Raw genomic sequence first — 22452 nt, 5'->3', positions numbered from 1 at the left:
TAAAAAAACTCACGAAGTGTCCTCTTAGATGTCCTTCCAAGTGAGAAAACACGATGCATCATAGCTTTTTGCGCGCTGGTGGGGCCCCATGTCGTGCAGTAGGTGCCCTTTTTATTTTTTCACCCCTGCCCTTCAAACAGCCTGAGTCCGCCACTGATTCCCCAGTAAGAAAGATCATTTACAAATGGAGAGCATTCAAGACAGTTGCCAATGTACCCAGGAGTGGGCGTCTCAGGGCATACACCCCAACTTCAGACCATACTGTATGATGCTCTGAGAAACCGTAAAGTACCCTGATGCTACATCCAGGGATCTACAACCCCCTGTCAACATGGTAAATGTTAGAGTTCATGACTCCACCATTGGCAAACACTGAACAATTATGGTTTTCATGAAAGGGTAGCCAGGAGGAAACTCCAAAAAACCTTCTCTCCAAAAAAAAAAAATATATATAAAATAAAAAGAAAAAACACATTGTAGCACAGCTTAGCTTTGCAAAATTGTACTCTTGAATGAACCACAGGAACCGCTCTGAAACACTGTGCTCTGAACAGCAGAAACTAAAGTTGAGTTGTTTGGTTATAATTCACAACACCATGGTTGGTGGCCAAAACCAAAGATTGCATGTCACCACAAGAACCCCATGCCACCCATCAAGCATGATGGGGGAGGGGTGATTATTTTGGGCTGTTTTGCAGCCACAGGACCTGGACACCTCACAATCATTGAGTCCAACATGAATTCCTGTCTACACCAGTGTATTCTGGAGGAAAATGTGAGACATTCTTTACAACAGCTAATGCTTGGTCGAAAATGGATTGCACAACAGGACAATATCCTAACCACATCATTGAATCTACAACTGAATTATTGGAAAAGGAAAGAATGAGGGTTTTGGAATGGCCAGGTCAAGTCCAGACCTCAGCCCCATTGAAGTGTTGTGGTAGGACCTGTGCATAAACAGAGCTGTGCATAAATAAATGCCCTCAAACAATTTTATAAGGAATAGTGAGCCATAGTTCCTTTCATGCACTGTAAGATAAATAAAAAGATAAAATATTATATAAAACAGTTACTTTAGGTTATTGGTGCTGAAGAAGGTTCCAAATGCTACTCAATCATGAGCTGCACTTATTTTTGCCATGGAAGGCTTCTGCACACTGTCTTAATTTTAGTTGAATGAATAATGACAAAGTAAAATCTGTTAAGTCTTATTTGTCACATGAGGGTTGATTTATCTACTGTTAGGACTAAGTTTTTAAGTCAGCTGTTATATGTTCATTTTAGGTTTGTCTCTAATAATAATAACAATAAGTATTATTATTATTATTATTATTATTATTATTTGTATTGCAGCTTGTTCAGACTGGCAAGGTCACTTCACAGAGCATGGAAATGCAGATGCATACATACATATATATTCAAAGCGAGAATAATATACACAGTGTGTGTCTTTGCATCATTAGTTTATGGGGGGACCAAAAATAACTGGACAAATTATGATGACATTAAAGTCATATTTATTTGCAAATCCATCACAATCGATGACTGTCTGAAGTCAGTGACCCATAGGCATCACCAGTTACTGGTAATATGTTCAATTTGATTCAGGACAGGTGATTGACTTGGCCAATCAAGAACATTCCACTTTCTGGCCCTGAAAAACCTGGTTACTTTAGCAGTGCGTTTGAGGTCACTGCCCTGCTGCAAGGTGAAGCACGATTCAATTAGTTTTATGGTATTTGGTTTGATCGGAGCAGATAAGATCTTTCTATACACTTCGGAATTCATCCTACTGATACCCTCAGCAGTCTCTCCATCAATAAACAGAAGTGAGCCAGTTCCAGTGGCAGCCATAGATGTCCAAGCTATAAGATTATGTTTTGCAGATGAGGGGGATACTTTATATCATGAGCAGTTCCTTTCTCCGCACTTTTTTCTGTCTATCACTTTTTACTACTCATCTAATCTGTCCATAAGAGTTTGTTCCAGAACTCTACAGTTTTTTAAAATCTACTTTTAATCGAACTAACCAGGCCATTCCTCTCAGGTTATGCTGGTGTCGTTTTATCTTTATTTTAGTCTTTGACGCATCAATGTCTACATACTGGAGAGTGGGCTTGATATGTTGGACAGTTGAAATGGGTTTTTCTTCACCATTGAAAGTATTAGTCTGTCATCCACTACAGATGACTTCCATGGTCTACCAGGTTGTTTGCTATTGTTGAGCTCACCAGTGTGTTCTTGCTTCTTAAAAAATATACATACAGTTGATTTAGACACACCCAATGTTTTGATTATGTCTCTGATTGATTTATTCAGATTTTTCCGACCCATGATGGCCTGCTTTACTGGCATTGACAAGAGCAACACACTCCAAATACAAATTCCACACCCATAATCCACTCTAAACCTTCTATTAGCTTTATTGTGCATGAACTAATGATACAAAGACACACAGCTGGCCAAGAAACAGCTGAGAAGCCAATTGGTCCCCTAAAATAGGGGGACTATATATAAAAATGGCTACAATTCCTACATGGTTCACCTGCTATGGATGTAAATACCTGCAAATTAAGCCGCCAGTGTGCTTATTTACCTTATATTCATCGTTTCATCTCAAATTCAATGTACTGGGGTACAGAGCAAAACAACAAAAATAGTGTCACTGTCTAAAGACTTATGGATTGCACTGTATATATGTTAACACAAAAGGTAAATACAAAAAAAAAAAAAAAAACAAACAAACAAAAAAACAATATGAGCAGCACAGAAAATCTAACTGTGGTGAGAGGGTATAGTGTGATCTATGTAGTGCTGCATGAAAAGTTGTTCTTAATTGAGTTCTGAATGAGGAAATGATGTACAGTAATGGAGCTGTTGGGAGCATTCCAAACTCTGGGGGCTATGGTACTGAGTTTTTGTTAAATACAAGTGTCCCATTAATGTTTTAAATAAGACTTAATACTTGTTCATCTGCCACTTGGAAATGGATTATGTCATTGTCATTTAAAATTTTAAATTGTCATTGTCATTAGTGTTATAGAATTTTCCACCACAACAGTAGCACATCTATGTCAAAATGTTGATGTTTCTGCCATGAAAAGAATGTGTTTTTTGGGGTGGGGGGATAAAGCCTGAGAGAAACAGTGAACAACAAATCAAGGTAATAGAGTGTAGAGAGCTAGTGCAATATCGTACTATGATATAGGACTCGCCGGCTGCCCTCTGGTGGCACCGTAAGAAATTGTCTTACCAGTGTTATAGGTAAGCAAATGTGGAGGAAAAGCTATGGAAATTAACTTATTCAGTCGACGTTCTGCAGATCAAACCAATAGGTCAGATGAATGTATTTCAGAAATCTTGTTTCCGCCATTGTACACGTGAATTTTGTTCATCACGTACAGTTTCCGCATCAGCAAAGGTATTCTGCACACGCCCAATACCTTTTTTATTATTGTTTTTTTATTTATTTTTTGATATGGTAGCAAGTAAATTAGACAACCCCGTTACTTTTATATTTAAAACTAATGTAGTAAATTTCAATAAACGTTAGAAATGTGTCTGGCGTTCTGGTAGTGATAAAGTTTGTTTTATTTCAACAGGAAGGGTAGGGAATAGGGAACTTGAGAACTGCGAAGTCAATCATGACGTCAAACGAGGAAGTAAGGGAACAGGTTATTGTTTTATTTGAAGGGAAGAATGCACCTGGCTGAACAAGACGAATCGAACATAAAGAGGAGGACAGACGGCATTCGTCAGACGCTGCAGTGCTCCCATCATCACGGTTGTGTTTTGATATAACGTGTGCTTTACGTTACCTTTGTGTAACAAGGGACTTGTAGGGGACGTTTTGTGTTTCAGTGCGACCAAGTGGAGTGTAAACAATGACACAGTTGTGGTACATAGTTGTTTTCTGCGTTTTGGTCTCACCAACTGCGCGGGGACAGGTGGATCAAGAATGTTTCGGGGCTTTCGAAACTTCGGACGACCAGGGACTGGATTTTGACAGCGGGGCCAGCGTAGAGGGGCCCATCCGTAATGTTTCCGACCGCGAGGCCTGTTTGTCGGCTTGCTGTAACAAGGAAGACTGTCACCTGGCAATTGTGGGGATGCCGCAGGACGGACCGGCCCAGTGCTACCTCGTCAACTGTATGAAAGATGGGAACGACGTGTGCCGCATGCTGGGGCAGAAGGGTTCCACCGCTTACAAAAAGAGACCAGAAGCGAGAGCTGCGGACTCTACAGGTAACGACCCAGAGTGTTCTGCTCAGTCTTCCCGACAATGGAAACGATTCACGATGCGTGCTTCAAAACAGGATCTACCAACACCTGGTGCAGGTGATGGTGAATTCAGGAAGTTGTGCAAAACCTGTGGCGCAGTGAAAATAATTTATTGATCGAAAGAGAAGAGTTGCCACTGTTTAACAGCGCGCGCGCGCGCGCACATACACACACACACACACACACACACACACACACACACACAGCATATCTGTAAATTTAATTGCTTATGCACATCCGACTGCAAATGGTTGCTGTTTCTGTTCCATTTTATATGAGCGTATTGCGGTCACCTCACTGTTTCACTTAGAAACGATGGCGTTGGAACGACATTAATTTTCGCAAACGATCTAGTATTTAAAAAACTTTTGTTTTTAGTATAATACACTGTTTTTTACCACTTGGTTCACAATCAGCCAACGATGGCCATTTATTTACCTGGAATATTATCACTAAAAACTACATGAAGCTTTCAGCTTTCAAGTTCTGGGTTGTGTAATAATCCAATGTTTCAAATGACGTACCCTTTTTTAGACTTCTACTGCTATGGGGACACGCGGTGCATTTCCCCATGAATTAGCTGTTTGCCACGAGATACTCGATAGAGTAGTTGTGTATGCGAAAGAGAATACAGTGCCGTTTATTGCGTCGTACAGTTTTTGTTGTCACTTTAGATGTTTGTCTTATCATAACCACACCCTTACCACCTCTTGCACAAATAGATCATCTGCTAGTCTAGCAGTTTAACTGGTGTAATCTCAAATCCTTTCAGATGGGGTGACACACATACATAGTGTATACAAGGGGTTTGCGTGTTTTCTAAGCATTAGGCCAATTAAGGAGTGAATAGAGTTTCTGTGACCCCCACCCCTCCTTTTGGGATTAAACAATTGAAAGAATGGGGATTAAAGTTTGATTTCAATGTGTGTCAGTTTGGGGACCACTGCCCTTTACCATCTTCTGAAGTGTTGACTGTAAGCAGTTATAACCTGTCATTTTGGCTGGGTATTGTGACAAATGTACCTTGTTAAGGATTGTTAGAAGAGTTTCAATGATACTGGGGGCAAGGGAGTAGGGTGTTGTTAAGGTGCTATTGAAGTTTGTGTAGGAAGCTGATTATTAACTTCTAAAAAAAAGTTAAAGAGGAGCATTATATGCAAATACCTTGAAGGTATTAACTTAACTAAAGACTCAAAACCTTTGTTTTGAATTTTCTTGAAATTCCAGATGCAAGTCCTAGTTTCACATTATTTTATGATTTCTTATGGTATCTTCTCCACCTCATTCCTGTTCTTAATGAGCCCCACTCAAGTAGCTAGCTAACTACAAATACTAGGCTACTTCACCCCACCTTAGCCTGTTATAGAGTGTATGGATTTGGTAGTCATGACTGGCTGGCTTAGTGTATAGGTGCTTGTAGACTGTTTTTTGAAGCCCTCCAAGTCCTCTAGGATTCTGCAACCACAGATATTGGGTGGGAAAGAAAACACATTTTTATTTATTTATTAATTTATTTATTAATTTATTTATTTTTAACCTCATTAAAGGTTTGCGTGAGTGGGTATTAGTTCAGCCAAATTTCCAGACAGCATCGTCCCAGGCTGTTGTATAGTTTCTTTCGTAATGATCCAATTTTATATAGATGACTGCTTACAGATTCAAGCCTTGCAACCTATGTGCTACTGGCCCAGCTCCTTAAGCCATTACACTGTACCACTGTGTGTTGTCCTTTGACATCCCCCATGCCCTTAGGAAGTCAGCTGTGTCTGTGTACACAGCTGTTTGGCAGCCATGTCCTATTCATGTCTATGAGCAAGACATGCTGGGATGCTGGCGTACTGCTTTTTTAGTTAACCCCAAGTTCTGGTCCTGGATAGGTATCAATTTACTCACAAACATGGTGTGGTAAGATTCAGTGGGTGGCTAAGGTTCTCCTTGGCTGTTTCCAAGCAGCGAACTGGTGAACTGATTGATAACCAGTCAGAAATGTCTTTATTGTGGGCTACCTGTAGGCAAAGACTGCATCCGGAGTCAGCCATTTTGTTGCAAGCGATGTGTAGAATGTGACATGCAAATCGTAAAAATGCAAGGTGCTATTAAGTATTCAAAATCCTACCTATGCATTTGAAAGCAACATGTGGCCTATCATTATAGATGTGTACATACCCAGAAGCACTGTGAGCAACCGTGTCATCCGTAGCTGACTACATTCCAGTGAGGGTATGTGCAACAGCACCATGAAACTACGCAGTTTTTCAGTTGTTTGAGTACTAAATGTGAGTCCTAGAAAGATGATATGGCTGGACTTATTAGGTACACTTACAGATGCTGGCTTACTGATGTGATCTACAGTACAATCCTAGCTCCTTAATAACCTGTTAGACCACACTGGTGCCCTTGCCCACTTAACACTGAGCTGTGGTCCCTTCTCCTCCCCTCAGATAAGTGCAGTGCCCCTGCGGAGGTGGGTTCATGCCGTGCCGCCTTCCCCCGGTTCTACTATAATGGCACCAGCTGCGAGTCGTTCATCTACGGAGGCTGCGAGGGCAACGGGAACAACTTTGAAACGGTCGAGGCCTGCAATGCGGCCTGCAACGGTACCTCAGGTAAGGGTGGCAGCCCTCACTCTGTCTGTGTGTGTGTTTATGCGTGTGTCTGTCTGCGTGCGTCTGTGTGTTTGTTGAGTGAAGAGAAGGACGAAAAATGGACATTTTGCTGGAATGTAAGTTAGTTAGCAATGTTCTTCCATTTTTTGTCACTGAATGCAAGCCCGTTCAAAGTCTGTTCTGTGTTTGGAACAAATAACCCAAAAAGCAAAAATCGTAACTACAGTAGACCATTTGGTAATGCTTTGAAATTAGTTTTGATATTACCACAGCTCCTTAAATAAAACTAGCTAAATGCTAAATAAATTACCATAAAATTTGACAACTTCATTTTTTTAATTAAATTTGTGACATTGTTAACAGGCGGGAAGTTGTGATGTCAGAGGGAGGAGATGACAGGAGGATGAGTACCACTGAAACTTCTTGAACTCTTCCTGGCTTGAAATCCCTCAATACTATTTATTTATGGAACAGCTGGACATAACATTCTATTTGTACCATTTCCTTGTTTTCCGTAGCTCAACTTTATTTGTAGCTTAAAGGGTAACTTTAGTTTTTTTCGACTTGGACAAATTTTTCCAAAATAGATAGCTGTGAGCTGTTATTGTTCCAAACTTTAATAATAATATTCATTTTAAAATTTGTTTTTCGCAGTAGTAACTGTTGCTTACTTGCACAGGGGCAGGCTGTGTTTATGTGTGCAGGGGGGGTGTTGTTAGAGTTGTTCACTGCAGTAGCTTACCACACAATAGCCTGCCAGATGAAGGTTCATTACTGGTGTATGCTGGTCAGTTTGTAGTGCAACCAACCACAGTCAAAGTCTGTCTTTGTCATGCAAATGCAGTCGATGAAAACTGTGCTGTGTACTTCTACTTATTTTGTTATCACAACGAGCAAAGGCGCTTAACCTGCCAGTAATAGGCTTGTCACCAGCACCATCCAGATTCCAGATCACAAAACTTCCTTGGTGGTGCGTCGCAAGCTTTTCTGCTTCTTGTAGATCTCACTGAGAACAATGTATGCTTCCACAAAAAAAAAGTAGTCTGTCAACTGAAATGCCAAATGGCTGATAGAAAATTACGCAAATGAATGTCCCCTTCAGGCTATGCAGCATTATTTGCGTGGCCCCATTAGACTGCGTTGGAAAGCAGAGTGGAGCGGTGACAAGCTCCACAAAGAAAGCTGTGACAAAATTGTCATTACTAAACTGCAGTGTGGAAATAGCTCAGAAAATTGGGTCCAAGTCAAAAAAAGAAAAGTAATCCTTTAAATATGGCATTTTACATTGTGAAAAATGTGTGTAAATTATCATTTTAATCCAATCAAGTGTGTGTGTGTAGCATGTAGCATGCATTTAGTGACTCCAATGAGTTCATCCATTTTTGTGCCATTGAAAAGAAGCACCTCTTTCCACCCCCCTGACCTTTGCTAAACTTGACCCATGCTCACAGAGCACTGTGGGATATGTTTCCTGTGCCGAGTCATGCTACAAACATGGCACACAGGCCAACACAAAACCCTTTGTCATACCAGGAAGCCGAGGAGGGCAACCTGTAAGAGGAACAGACGCTTGCATTTGCACTCCCTTTTTCCATTGTCGTAATGTTTTTTTTTTTTTTTTTTTTAGTTTCTGTTGGGTTGGCTCCAAGCAGTTCTATACAGAGAGATGCGATCTGCTGCAGACTGTTGGTGTACACCCCTTTCAGTTAACCTGTTCTACCTGTTTAAGACTGTTTAGCCTTTGTCAGGCAGCACCACTGATTAACCAGCAAAGCTGTATGGCTGTAAAATCTCTGCTGATGGTTCCTTACTCAGTAAGAATATATTTTTATCTATGAAAAAATATTCTGGGATGGACTGAGTAATATATTTGAATATATGAAGGCATTCAAAGTATATTTTCCATTTTTGCTTTATAGTGCATTCTGTTGGCTGTATTCCAATACAGGTAGGGGCCAGAAAAGGCAGAAACATTTGAGGAAAAGCATTCAATTCAATTGGATTTTATTTGTATTGTACTTTTTATAGAGATGCTATCACAGAGGCTTGATGGGAAAGCAGGAAGTGGGAAAACTGTGAACACTCAAACAACAGTGTGTTTAAAAAAAAAAAAAAAACTCCTTGGTGGGGAGAAATCTCCAGAAGAACCCAGCTATAGTGAGGGAGCCCACCCTCTGCTGGCTGGCCTGGTGTTAATAGTTTAATTTATGGTAAATGGTAATTGAAGGGTTGAAAGCAGGTTGTTACCGTGTTAATTACGCAGTGAAAATGCCAGCACGCTGGGCAGGCCTGGGTGCCTCAAATTATAGATAGTATCCCTATAAGGCCACATCTCAGTGACTTTTTTTTTTTAACAGAAGGCGTGATTGTTTTGCATGTTTGGCTGGAGCTTGTGTGACAACTCTTGCTGTTTCACAAGGAACGGTCACTAAGGTGATATCTGCATTGAACTCTGAGATAAATACATCAACACAGGACAGCCTACACCAGGATTGTTCTGTCCGAGCATGGCTAAACAGGCAAATGACTCTGAATCAGGTGACTGCAAATTTCCGCCTAGGGAGTGAACAGGCAGTTTCGTCAAAATGGTCCTTTGAGAAACTCTGCAGAGCAGAATTCCACAGTGGAGTTTCAGGGCACAAACCACTCATTACACCTGGCAATGTACAAGTCCAGCGGTGCAAGGAGCCCAGGCAATGGACTAATGGGCAGTGGAGAAATATGGTATGGTCAGATGAATCGGCATTTATTGTGTTCTCAACAAAGGGATGAGTGCACGTGTTGTGCAGTGTTTGGTTCTGCAAGTGCAAGGCTCTGGGGGTTCTGCAGTGGTGTGTGGTCCTTCTCCTCGCATGGCTTGGGTCACTCAGTCCCTTAGAAGGCAAAGGCAATGCTAATCACTGCTTTATTATTGTGAGTGGGGGGCTGCTGGGTGGCTGATACGGTTAAGTCACCACGCTGTGGTGCACGAATGGTCTCGGATCAAATCCGGACCACACTAGTGCTGACTGTGGCTTGTAGTCCCATAGGGTGACATGTAACAGGTGATTGGTTCGCCCAGGGTACAGGAGGTTTCAGTCGGTTAGGGGTTTGAATTTCATTGCTCTCTGGCGAACCACGGTGTCCAATCAGGAGCCTGTTTAGCACCTGCCAAAAGCCGTACATGAGATGTCTTCCTCCGACTGAACCAAAAAAGGGAGCATTAACGAACTGAGTCCGGTAACGCTCCCTTTTTTGGATGAGAACCACGGATGTCTCCACTCTCCCAAATCAGCTGTGGAAATCACATATGAACTTGACTAAAAATATTGCATTGGATATTCCAAATTAGGGTGGGAGTTGGACGTGTTCAGCACCACATTTGGTACCAAATTTATTTACTCACTGGTTTGATAAGCATGACAACAATATTTAGATCTTGTTCAGAATGCCACCCCTCACCAGATCTGGAACCAATCGAACATTTCTGGGGAATTCTGGAGAACATCTGAAACTGTTTTTCCCATGAATAAGGCACAAGTCAACTGACTTCATTGTGGAAGAATGGTGCTGCATCCCCCCCGCAGAATCCATGACGCTGGTAGATTCTGTGCCGTGCCGGATACTTGCTGTTCTGCCTGCGTTTGGTGGCCCAATGGCCTTTTAAGTAACTTCCGATTGGTGTTTCCACCTTTCTGGCCTCTGCCTGTATATCCTACTGAGACTAAAGAGAATAATGGAAATGGATGTATTCAGCATTTAAAATAAGTTTCTTATTTAATAAATGAGTTGGAGTTATGTCTTAATAAATTTGATATGTGTGCTTAAATTGTGAAAATATTTTCAGAACAGCCTTGCTGTCTTTCTCTTATGATTGTCTGATAATGTTAAAACAGTTGAAAACATCTTTGTTAATGTTAAAAAAAAATATATATATGTTAGGATGGGTAAGAGTCGTGTGGATTTTGTGGTGTAATTTTATTTTTAAAATGGCTTTAATGTTCATGTCTTGTTGGTTAACTATTAGGGATGTTGTTTTAGTCTTTTTTTGTGAGCATCAGTTGTTCCTTTTCTGCTGTTTCTGTTGCCACCTTCCTTGGGGATTTGGAAAGTTCTGTTCTACTGTAATGAGCAAAAATTAAAGCTGCAAAGAACATTCACAACCTTGTTTGTGGTAGTATTACTGTGCCATATTTTAACTGCAAGTGAAACCTGTTGATCTGAAATGCTTTATCAAATGGGGCCATTAAGCAGTTGGTAATTTCTTATCCAGTCGCAAACTGCTCTAAAAGGAAAAATGTTTTTTTAAAAATCTTTATGGACAATAATATGAGAGATCGGAGCATTGCTGTTCAGTAAACCCCAACCCAAAAGCCTTCCTCCTGTACTGAGCATCCCAAAAGTGGAAGCAGGGGGTTCCCAGCCAGGCTGCGCAGCCCCCGCGGTCTGTGTCGGGACGCGCTGGCGAGGGGGTCGACCGCACAAGGCGTTCCGAGGAAATCGGGCGCGGGGACAAAATATAACTCCTGGCATCTTTTTGTCATTTTTTCCCCCCCTGTGACAAAGGATAAATGGCTAGACTTTCTGTCTCCTGGCCAAAGGCCTCGGAGGTCACGGACATCCACTGTAAATTTGTGGAAACCTCTGCCAGACGCCTCTTCCTTGCCAAAAGTCATCAGCACCCAACAGAGTGTCTCAGTTCCTGCTCCACAGGGCATCAATCCAACTGCTTCATATTTCCACATTTTCGTTAGAGGAAACTGTCCCCAATCAACAATATAATTTATACGTCACTAAAATGCTTCTGTAGGGGTTCCATAAAAAAAAAACTTGCGGGTATATGGTTGGACATATGAAGCATTAAAATCTAAATTGTGGGTCCTTTGTACGTCCAACTGTAGACTTTCCCTGGGTTTATTTTTATTTATTTATTTATTTAGTATTTTATTTTAAAATATGTTTTCAAAAGTTGAGTTATTGCCCAAGATGTGCTTATCAAGGGCTGAAGGGCTGGTTGAACAAGCTAACAAAATGGACAATAGATGATATTTTTTTAAGCTTGTTTATGCCTGGACTGACATTGTATGATAAGCTGGGGCATGGTGTGTGTACAGAGTTAAAGAATATTTTGCAGTTTGAGCATACTTGAGTTGGGTGGAAGAACCAGTCCGGTGACCTCTCTAGGTTTGTGTTGCTGTTGGGGGTCATGTGACTGCCTGCGCCACATTCCTATTTGCACTTAAAGGTGTGGCTATGATGACATTATGCCAACAGGTGTGGTGTACCTTCTTTTGTTGGATTGTTGTTTGTTTCTCTTAGAAGTTCAACTCTTCAGTTACACTCTGTTCGGAATGAATTAATGAATTCATTTGACAATTTAAAAATGAGACTCTGATTAGCAGACAGTAATCCATTAAAAAATAGTCAAGAAACGTAACAAAGCCAACAGGCTTATTTCCAATGCGGGCCTCTAACATTCAAACATGACATAAAACAATGTAACAGCTGTGCCTTGGACATACAACAGAACTGATTCTTCTTCAAAGTTCTCTACTGATTCCAATTACTACTCACTAATATATGGTCAGTTGCTGACCTATTTTGTTTTGGGATTTGCAGAAGCTGTGAAGATTGTTGTGCTTTCTCTCTGATGACTGTTTACAGAAATCATGTTTTTTGCAGTAGAGCTTTGACTGTTCTGGATGATTGCTCTATCGGATGTTGTGGAACTTTTGAAGAAACCGGTTTCATTCTTTTGGCTTTGCTCATTTCTATTTGTAATTCAAATGTCACTGAGTGAAGTATTAATACCCAGAATCTTCTACCCGCAAATCCAGTTCTCCAACTGATCTTTAGACCTTACCGCAGGGCTGTCCAGTCTAATCCAGAAAGGGCCATTGTGGGTGCAGGTTTTTGTTTTAGCCCAGAATTAAGACACTCAAACCTCATCGTTGTTAATGGCATGTGGAGAGCAGTCTGTGGTTGGACTTTCTGGCCTTAAACAACCTGCTAAGCCAATAAGTACTGTGTGTGTAGGACTCTGCTATCAAGAGAGGTGAGAAACCGTGAGAATAGTCCAACCAGAATTCATACCCACAGGGTCAGTAAGGGCTTCTTGTGAAGAAATTTGAACTCAGTTTGCATTTCAAACCTTTCAAAGGGATTTTACTTGTTTATGAAATGACAACTGACACATTATGTTGATGTTTACTCATGACAGTTAAGGTCTCTCTCTCTCTGTCTGTTTCTCTTTCTCTCCCTCCTTCCCTCTCTCACCCATGCTCTCTCTTGCTCTCCCTCTCTCTAGGTGCTGTGCAGTCTAATGAAATCCCCTCAGGCCCTGCTGCCAGGAGAATGGCCCCCGCTGACCTCAATGGTAGGTCACAAATACACATGGGCAGAATCAGTCTGACCAGAGTGACCTCACAGTACTGGGAGTCCAACCAGGTTAACCATACAGTACAATGAGCCTGGCAAGGTTAAGGTTCTGGCACTATGAGCCAGACCAGGTTCACCCTCTGCCCAAACTCCAAGGGTCTGGTTTGCTAATAAACCTGTGGTCACTTAACTTCATATGACAAATAATGATCCATGTTTTGGATAGGGCTGAAAGGATAAATAAGGAAGTGAGTTTCAAAGACAAAAAATATATAAAAAAGGAAGGAAAAAAAAAATACACAAGAAAATAAATGTTAACATGGCAGCTTTAGTGCCATCCTATCAGGCAGCTAAAGGGCCTGCTTCAGTATAGCTTCAGTAGATCATCAAGCCCAACTGACCAGCAAGACCTCTCCATTCTGCAGCCTCTGATGTGTTCCCAGCTGGCCCTTCTGAGTCTTCCCCCCGTGCCCTGACAGCAGAGGACTTTGCAGGCAAGTCATGAATTTACCTCAGGGCTGCCCATCCCTGCTCATGGAGATCTGCCATCCTGTAGGGTTTCACTCCAACCTGAACAAAGTACACATGATTCGGCAGCTAGGGATCTTTTTGAGCTTCTAATTGGTAGAGCCAGGTGTGCCAAATTGGGGTTGAAATGAAGACCTACAGTACGGATCTCCAGGAACATGGTTGGGTTGGCCTGCTTTACATGATCTTTCTTCCTCTCTCTCTACCTGTCAGATAATGCTCTGTTAGCATCAATGCTTTATTCCTGCATATTGCCACTGGATAGCAGTCATAGTATAATAGTTGGCTTGATGAGAAAAGTCTAGTAAAGTGTTGCATGCTATGCTTACCTCTCATCTGCCACCTCTACCTCCAAGTTTTTCCTCCTGTCATCCTCCTCCATGGTATGTTCCTACTCATTCTTTTAGTGTCGCTCATTTTTATCTCTCTTCATACCTGTGGTATTACGACAGTCAGTGTTTATCATTTCATTCTCCTCCCTTATCTCCTCTCTCATTGTTATCAATGCCTAGCTCTTTTGCTCTCTCTCCCTCATCTCCTCTCTCATTGTTATCAATGCCTAGCTCTTTTGCTCTCTCTCCCTCCTCTCTCTCTCCCCATCACTCTCTCAGTGAAATGCCTTCATGTTTCTCTCAAAACCATTGTCTTTTGTATTCGAAGCCATTGTCTCTGTGTAGCTTTGGCCCATGTGGAGGTGTGGCCATTTGGGTATATAATGCCTCCCGAACTCACCCATTAACCGCACCCCTGACCCCCGCCCCCGTCCCCACAGAGCTCTGCCAGGCTGAGGTGAAGACTGGCCCCTGCCGCGCCTCCATTCCGCGGTTCTTTTATAACAGCACAGCCGGCACCTGCCAGAGCTTCATCTACGGGGGCTGCCGGGGGAACAGCAACAATTACGGCAGCGCTGAGGAGTGCCAGACCACCTGCTCAGGTGCTCCCGGCCTCACCTGTTTGTGCATTTAGAGCCTGTCACTTCCTGTCTCACCAACCTATATGAGCCCATATATATAGAGCCCACACCCCACCTGTCTGTACATCTAGAGCCCACCCATCACCTGTCTGTACACCTATAGAGCCCACCCCTCACCTGTCTGTACACCTGGAGCCCTCACCCCTCACCTGTCTGTACACCTGGAGCCCTCACCCCACCTGTCTGTACACCTGGAGCTCAGCCCTCACCTGTCTGTACACCTGGAGCCCTCACCCCACCTGTCTGTACACCTGGAGCCCTCACCCCACCTGTCTGTACACCTGGAGCCCTCACCCCTCACCTGTCTGTATACCTGGAGCCCACACCCCACCTGTCTGTACACCTAGAGCTCACCCCTCACCTGTCTGTACACCTATAGAGCCCACCGTTCACCTGTCCGTACGCCTAGAGCTCATTTAGAGCTCTATCTTGCTACATTCCCCTCACCTGTGCATTTGTTTGCTTTAGAACCACTGCCATCTTAACACAGAACTATTATCTTGTGTTACTTACCTGTGATCATGGGATTAGATTAATATTTGGCCTCAAACTTTTATTCCCACAGGAACACAAACACCAACTATAAAGATGTGCTAAAGAAAGTCCATTGTATGTCTTTGTTCATCCTGTCATAGGGACAGCCACTCCCAGCTCCAGGAAGGCCCCTGAAGAAAATTCCAGTGGCAGCAAAAGCTCAGGTGCGCCCCCCTCTGGTGATATATGTGAATGTTGTTGAACACTTTCCCTAGATCATTTTTAGGCTGTTTAAAATGCTTTGGGTCTACATACGTGTTAGCTAGCTGAACAGGAACAGGGTTGCGTGGCAGGTACAAAGGTGTGTGCCTGAAACAGGGGTGTGGGTGTTTGGTAACCCGGAGTCTCCCCTCTCCGTGTTTAGAGTCTTGTGTAGAGAAGCAGGACACGGGACCCTGCCGCGCCGCCTTCCCCCGCTTCTACTTCGACCCCGCCTCCCAGTCCTGCCAGCCTTTCATCTACGGGGGTTGCCAAGGAAACGGAAACCGCTTCCACACGGTGGAGGACTGCATGTCCCTATGCTCTGGGCAGGAAGGTAAGCAAGGAGGCGGGAAAAAATGTCTCCTTCAGTTAAGAGACAACAAGTGAGAGGGCTTCCACCTGACAGGTGTCAAAGGGTGCAAGGCTACACAAATTATCACTGCACAAATGCATGGTTTTAAATGATTTCTGATATGACACCGGCTGTTTTTTTAGACATTATATGAAAATATATTGCATATCTTCTATATGATTTGTAAGTTTTTAAGGAACTGTTTGTAGAGAGAGGAGTTGGTGGGAGAGGAATGAGGGGGAGATGAAGAGGGAGAGGTCAGGACCGGAGAGAGGGTGCGGGCAGGGCCGTTGTGTTTGGAATGTTTGTTAAGATGCTGTCTGTGAGGGAATCTGTGAGTCCCTCCCTCGGACCCTTGATAAAACATGACTGTCACTTTCACAGGGAGCGTGGCGAAGCACGATCATCCATCCAACCGGACCCCAGGTAACACCGTGGAAATGATTAGGGCCTGCTAATACATTGAATACATTAAGAAGTAGACATAATATTGCCACCCCATAGCATTTATCTTTGTGGGGGGAGAAATGTCTTGCTTCATGTGAAAATATATAGGAGATGTGGGTTTGCTTTCTCTGGGCGAGCCTTTGTCCTGCAGTGGGAAGTTCACGCGCTAGCGCGCGCGCGCACGCACTCTCTCTCTCTCTCCTACAGCTTACATAATGGTGGGAACGCTGGCGGTTAGCGCGGCTGTGGCGCTGGCGGGCCTGATCCTGTTGGCGCTGAGGAAGACGAAATTCCCCCGCCGCTCCCGCGACGACAAGGAGGAGCTGCTGCCCGAGGACCAGCTGGCCACGGAGCAGAACGCCTAAGGGCCACGCCCGCTCGCAGACCCGGGACACCAAACACACCCCCCAATCCAGAGCTATTTGGGCCATTCCAGACTCTTACAGAAGCCGGACAGTGCAGCAGTGTCCTGTTGGTGGTACACTTGGTAAGACCTGGAATTGCCCAAAACGCTGTGCGTTGAGATCGGTGTTTCTGTCCTGGCTGGTATGCCCTTTTGGCCCAGATACGTTAAGCATAACCATTCCCACTGTGCACAGACCAAATGCACAAAGCCTGGCTCACACGACCTGTGAAAGGTTATTCAGTTTTACCATTTCTCTTGTGGGAACATTATTTTAATCATCAAATTAACTCTACTTTTGTTCAGATTATAAATGTATCACAGCTGTGCTTTTTCATGTTTCAGGGAGGGAAAGGTAGATAGATCCCGGCAATTTGAATACGCCCTCAATGAGGCAATAACACCATAAATTAGACATGATGTCAGCCTTTAATGGCAGCCTTAGTTCCAGGTTCTAAATGATCTTGTATCAAACATAACGGTGTGGCTTTGGTGATCACCAGGCAGACACAATCACATGTACAATTGAAATATTAAATAATTATAAAGCAAAGGTCAAAAGCAAATAGCGAAAGTAAATATTCACGGTAAAGACTAAAAGAAATATTAAAGGTCAAAGGCAAGAAAATTGAGTTTTTGGTGAAAAGTTTTTAAATTATAATCATTTGCTTGAACATGAAATGTTTGAATTGCTTTAATTTACTCATCCAAGCGCAAATAGAAGAGATGGCGGGGCATTCCTCCTTCAATATGATGAAATAATCAAAGGGTCAGCAGTGTCCATCACTATAGCAATGTGTCTGTGCCTGCATCATTCTGAAGTTGGGAGGATCTTGATTAAAATGTTGGCATCCCATCATCATAGGCTGGAAATGACGAAACACATTTACATAAGCATTAGTAAAGTATGTCTTTGCTTAATTTTTGTTTCTTAATTTTTATTTTCATTTTAGGAACTGGTGCGAATAAGCCGTGTGCATATTGAATAATGAGTGTTTTTGCAGTTATAGTTGGAGGGACACATTTATGACAGGGCTCTGTAAGGCTGCGATGCATAGTGATTCACTCCAGAATGTAAATGGACTGCAAATATGTTTTTGTTTTGCCCTTTTGTTCTCTTTTTTTAAGATAAGAAACATCTAGAAAATTGAAATAAAATTGAGCAGAATAAATGACAAGAAGAAAATACTTGTATGCCTCGTCCACATGAACCGAATTTCCTGTGCAGCTCCACCCAAATTTGAAAAAAAAAAATTGTGTCTGTTGAATTTTTATAAGTCTCCATGAAGTAGGGGGTCATTATTACAATTTTACAGCTGCGTTTCTCTTTCAAAAAGGTTGAATGTGACATTTATTATTATAACAAGGTTTTATAGAAGAAGTCCTGGTGCATTGATGTACGTGTAATCATCTATTTTCTGAGAATATATATCTAATTTCTGAGAATATTCTAATTGATTGAATTTAATTTGTGACTGGAGAACCTTATGGGAAACATCAAGGGAATTCTTTGTGCAACCTGTTCTTACAAGATATAAATATTCTTTATATGTATATTTTGTATTCATTTGTATGTAGTTTTAAGTGATCTAAAATGACAGTAAAATGTAATGAATAAACTTAGCCAGGCAGAGATTAATGTATACTGATAGAGGAGACAGATTTCATCAAATTACTCATTTATATGAAAGACAAATTCAGTTCCTCTTTATGGGCATCTGTCCTCTACTGCTTATGGCACAAGGGTCTTCACACTGTCTTCTCCTCAAGATAAAAGGGGCATTTCCATTAAGCTGTAGCTTTAAGCAATGAAAGCAATTACAATGACATTTAATAAAATGCTTCTGATGGTTCAGACAAAGTCAGTTTGATTTATAATGTGAAAACTTCTCTTTTTATGATTATTATTAGAATTGGGAACAGTTTAAGATTAATCTGTGAAATGAAATTTTGGAGTAATGAGTGTATTTTCTTGTAAATCATTCAAATAAACTCCTTTATAAACTATTAATGGTGTAGTTTATTTATTCCAAATAGCATGATCATTTATGGTTATTTAAGGTGATTAACTATAGACATTTAGATTCCCAGACTTTCAGTAAATCTGGATGTTCCTGCATGCAGTTCCTCACAATTGTCCCCACCCAGGCTATTTTATTTATTTATTTTTATTTTTTTAACAAGATCAGTGAAGTGTGCGCTAAGCCACTAGAGGGCACCCACATACAATACATAAAGTATGGACCACACTAATGAATGCTTTAATATGACACAGATACAGTTTTTTTAACACAATGGCTGGGGTTTTAGTCTCAGCCAACTGATCGCGAATCAGTTGTTGTGGAACAAAAGTGTCCCCAAATCAAAACCACATTATATTACGGCATTTCCCAGATGCTCCTATCCAGAGAGACTTACACAGTTTAAATTTGTTCATAATGAATGCTTTTCTAAAGCAATTCAGGTTCCTTTGTAACAGTGGTGTCTGCCCTGAGTAAGAGCAGTAGTGTTGACACAAATGTCAACATTAAGTGTACAATACAAATGTCAGTTCCAGAATTTAAATACTGTGTGAAAAGTCTTTAATTTTGAACATAGAGAAGGATTCCAGAGGTGCTCTGCCATGTAATTTTTTTTTTGGCTAGCAGCTGACCTCTTTTGGTTCTTTGCAACATTGCTTGTGATATTTGGTTTTCAGTTATTGGTCAAATGTAAAAATTGGTGCAAAGCAAAACTGGCAGCTTTTATTTTCAGAAACCACTCCAATGGCATAAATATGTTTGACTCAATGTTACAAGATGCTACAAAATGTCTGCTTCCGTTTTCTGTACGATGGTGCATGTTAAACATCTTGACACTTAGAAGTCGCATGTAATCTTTACTCATGCCCAATGACCTTTAACCTTTGATGCATTTTTATAGTTGTGCCTTTTTCATGCTAATGAAAATAGAGACATAAATTGAGGAGGCCCCCACTTTTAGAAAGATTTTTCTTTTTTTTTTAAAAGTGATTTATTGAGCTGATGCTTTGCCACTCAGGGTTTCATTAGGGTCTTGTTTGCTCTGTCATTGTTTACTAAAGATGGCTGTTTGTCAGGAAGTCCAGGGAATTACCGGTTTTATTGTTTGCTCTAGTTTGCTGGAATCCCAGAGACGGGCACATATTGAAGAGTGTGATTTGTAAAGAGTAATATATTTTCACGCCTCACTAGCTGAAGGTATTTGAACACCTGCTCTGGTTCAAATCTAAATATTGAGCGCTAGAAGTACAGTCTGTTTTTGCTGTTACTAAAACTGGTAATAAAATGACTCCATTAGAAATGCTTACTGTTAGACCAAGTACCTACAGTATATATACAAAGTTTTGAAAACATGACAGATTATTGAAATGCACTGCAGTTTTGACCATACAAAAGTTCATGGCAACGGAACATTTTACAAGGCCTGGACTAAACCATTGGTGCACAGTCAGTTGAAGGAGGTCATCTGCTGAGTTCAGGACCAGGTCAGTGTTTTCAGTTTCACTCCAGTACATCTGCAGGCCACTTAACTGAAAAGCTGTTTGGCTGCACTAGATGGACTGTTTCCAGGTCTTTTGTAAATTGCATTTATTGTGGATACCTGGCTCTGGTGGATCAGTCTTAGCCACACAGGTCTTACTGTGTCAGAGGCTTGTCTTAATCAAAATGTTTGAACATATACAGTCAAAGCTTATTTGTGCTCTGCCCTTAAAGTTTAAAAGACATTTATAAATTCCCTGTAGTTTTTTTCCCCCTAATGTGGAATTCCAGTGTCTCTTGAGTGTCTGAAGTGCATACCTACCTGCAGCAATGGTGCATGCGTTGCACTAACGCATTAAAAAAACAAGTTGCTAGTTGTTTTCCTACAGTACTACAGAAGAGTTTCTGCTGATTGGAGGAGGAGGAGGAGGAGCGTTAAGCGGATGAATTGCTGAATTGCAGCGGTAACCCAAGGAATCTTGGCTGACTTAAATCCACTCAACTCCTGGCAGGACAAGACCGGTTGTGTCTTTCTGGTGCTGTGAATGGCAGTCAGCTGATGACCTGGGGTACCTAGGCTATAGCGGCCAGCCTGCTGGAGTGGCAATTAGCTTTACTGACTGGGCCTCTTGAGACCCCAGACAACAGTTCAAGCACGTATAATTTCTTTTATAAAACATACTACCAGTTGTTGGCTCATATTATTGACTTCGAACCCAGAAGTATTGTGCATATGCAAAGATCTCTTTAATGATGTTACTCAAAGTTAAGGAGAAGGCATGGTGTGGTTAGATTGAATCGAAGCTTTAACAGCCAAAACCCATGAAAATGCTAAGGAGCATGGGGAATATGGGCCCTGGATCCCTGAAGTGAGTTTAGCTAATTTCCCGGAAAGGTAAAATTACTCCCCACCCTTAACTGACGACCCTCTTCAGGTTCAAGTGCAATTCCAGTACATTGCTTTCTTTAAACATGTAATGGACGAGTGGAGAGGGGTAATATTTATTCAATTGATTAGATGGTAATCCATCATGCTAGACTGCTTTAGAGAGGGGAAAAGGCAGAAAAGGCCAGGCAGAGAGCACGATGATGATAAAGGAACTGGCCAATCGGGAAGCTTCACTGAAGCCTGGGAGACCACTGACGAGCTGCAGGGAGTGATTCAGTAACTCTAAAGCTGGCCTCCTCCCTGGCCCGTCTGCTATGGAATCTGCAGGGCCGTCCTAGATACCTTTGGGTCCTCTCTGGCCCACTGACTCCTGAATGTCGTCTGTGACAGTGGTCGTCTGGTTTCCATCTTGCATCTAAGTAATTGTGCTTGTTTTGTCCCCCCCCCCCCGTCCCTCCCCCCATTCACCCCCCCCCCCCATATTCCCCTGCAACCAGGCACTCCACTTGAAAGATCCTCTGCATTCTTCAAGCATGAGCCTTGTTACCCCCTCCCCCACTGCCAGACCGTCCTCAAACTAATTGTGTGCGTGCGCGTGCGCATTCAGTGGCTCAGGACGTTTGCGTAAGAGATGTTACATCCTGAGGACTTCCAGGGAGGGTGTGGGATTGGTCTAGGTACAGCTTATGCTCTCAGTCTCTTGCTACCATCATTGCCAGATGCATGTCGCACCATAAAGAGCCATCATGTCTCCAAAAGCAACGTCTCTGGAACCCGCCCCCCTGACGCCACCACCGCAAGAACTTCTTTTGCAGGGTGATGACACTCACCAAAATCTCCATGGCTGCCAACCTCAGAGCGTGACTGTCACTGATCAAAACCAGAGAGCAAGACTGAGAGAGAGAGAGAGAGAGAGAGAGAGAGACTACAAGAGAGGAATAAGGGGGAGAGGGAGAAGGAGCATTCTCCTTAGAGTATGATGTCATGGCTTTGGATCTCTGGGAGGAGGAGGGACCATTTGGGGGGGGGGGGGGGGGGGTCCAGGGTTTCAACGGAAAAGGGGCTGTAATTCGAGTGACCCCATCTAAAATTGAAAGCAGTTGTGAATCCTCTTGAGAGGTGAAGTCCTGTAGTCCAGACTCTGTTCGCCGTTCCCACGACACCAACCGACCTCCACCTTTTCTGCCCCCCCCAATATCATTGCTCTGTCTCCCTCTTTCTCTCTCTCTCTCTCTTTTCGCCAGGGTAGCTGGTCCCTGTGCCTATAAATGGGAAGTCTGGTGGCAGCGGAGGACGGAGAACCGGGGGGGAACCGCTCTTAAAAAGGCAAGCGGGGAGGCAGCCGAGACGGTTTTTATAAAAAGCAGCCTTGAGAATT

The 22452-nt window shown here is 42.5% G+C and overlaps 1 protein-coding gene across 1 annotated transcript; it reads left to right on the top strand.

Annotated features, from left to right (window-relative positions):
• Window positions 1-3645: 3645 nt before the first annotated feature.
• spint2 (serine peptidase inhibitor, Kunitz type, 2) lies at window positions 3646-18685 on the top strand. Its single transcript, XM_035384758.1, has 9 exons — window positions 3646-4248; window positions 6726-6890; window positions 13177-13245; window positions 13673-13741; window positions 14548-14709; window positions 15384-15446; window positions 15647-15817; window positions 16220-16261; window positions 16490-18685. The coding sequence occupies exons 1-9, from the start codon at window positions 3888-3890 to the stop codon at window positions 16645-16647; spliced, it is 1260 nt and encodes a 419-aa protein (XP_035240649.1). The 5' UTR covers window positions 3646-3887; the 3' UTR covers window positions 16648-18685.
• The last annotated feature ends 3767 nt before the right edge of the window (window positions 18686-22452 follow it).

This window comes from Anguilla anguilla, chromosome 12 (genome assembly GCF_013347855.1).
Source record: "Anguilla anguilla isolate fAngAng1 chromosome 12, fAngAng1.pri, whole genome shotgun sequence".
NCBI lineage: Eukaryota > Metazoa > Chordata > Actinopteri > Anguilliformes > Anguillidae > Anguilla > Anguilla anguilla.
This window is presented reverse-complemented; position numbering and strand designations above follow the sequence as displayed.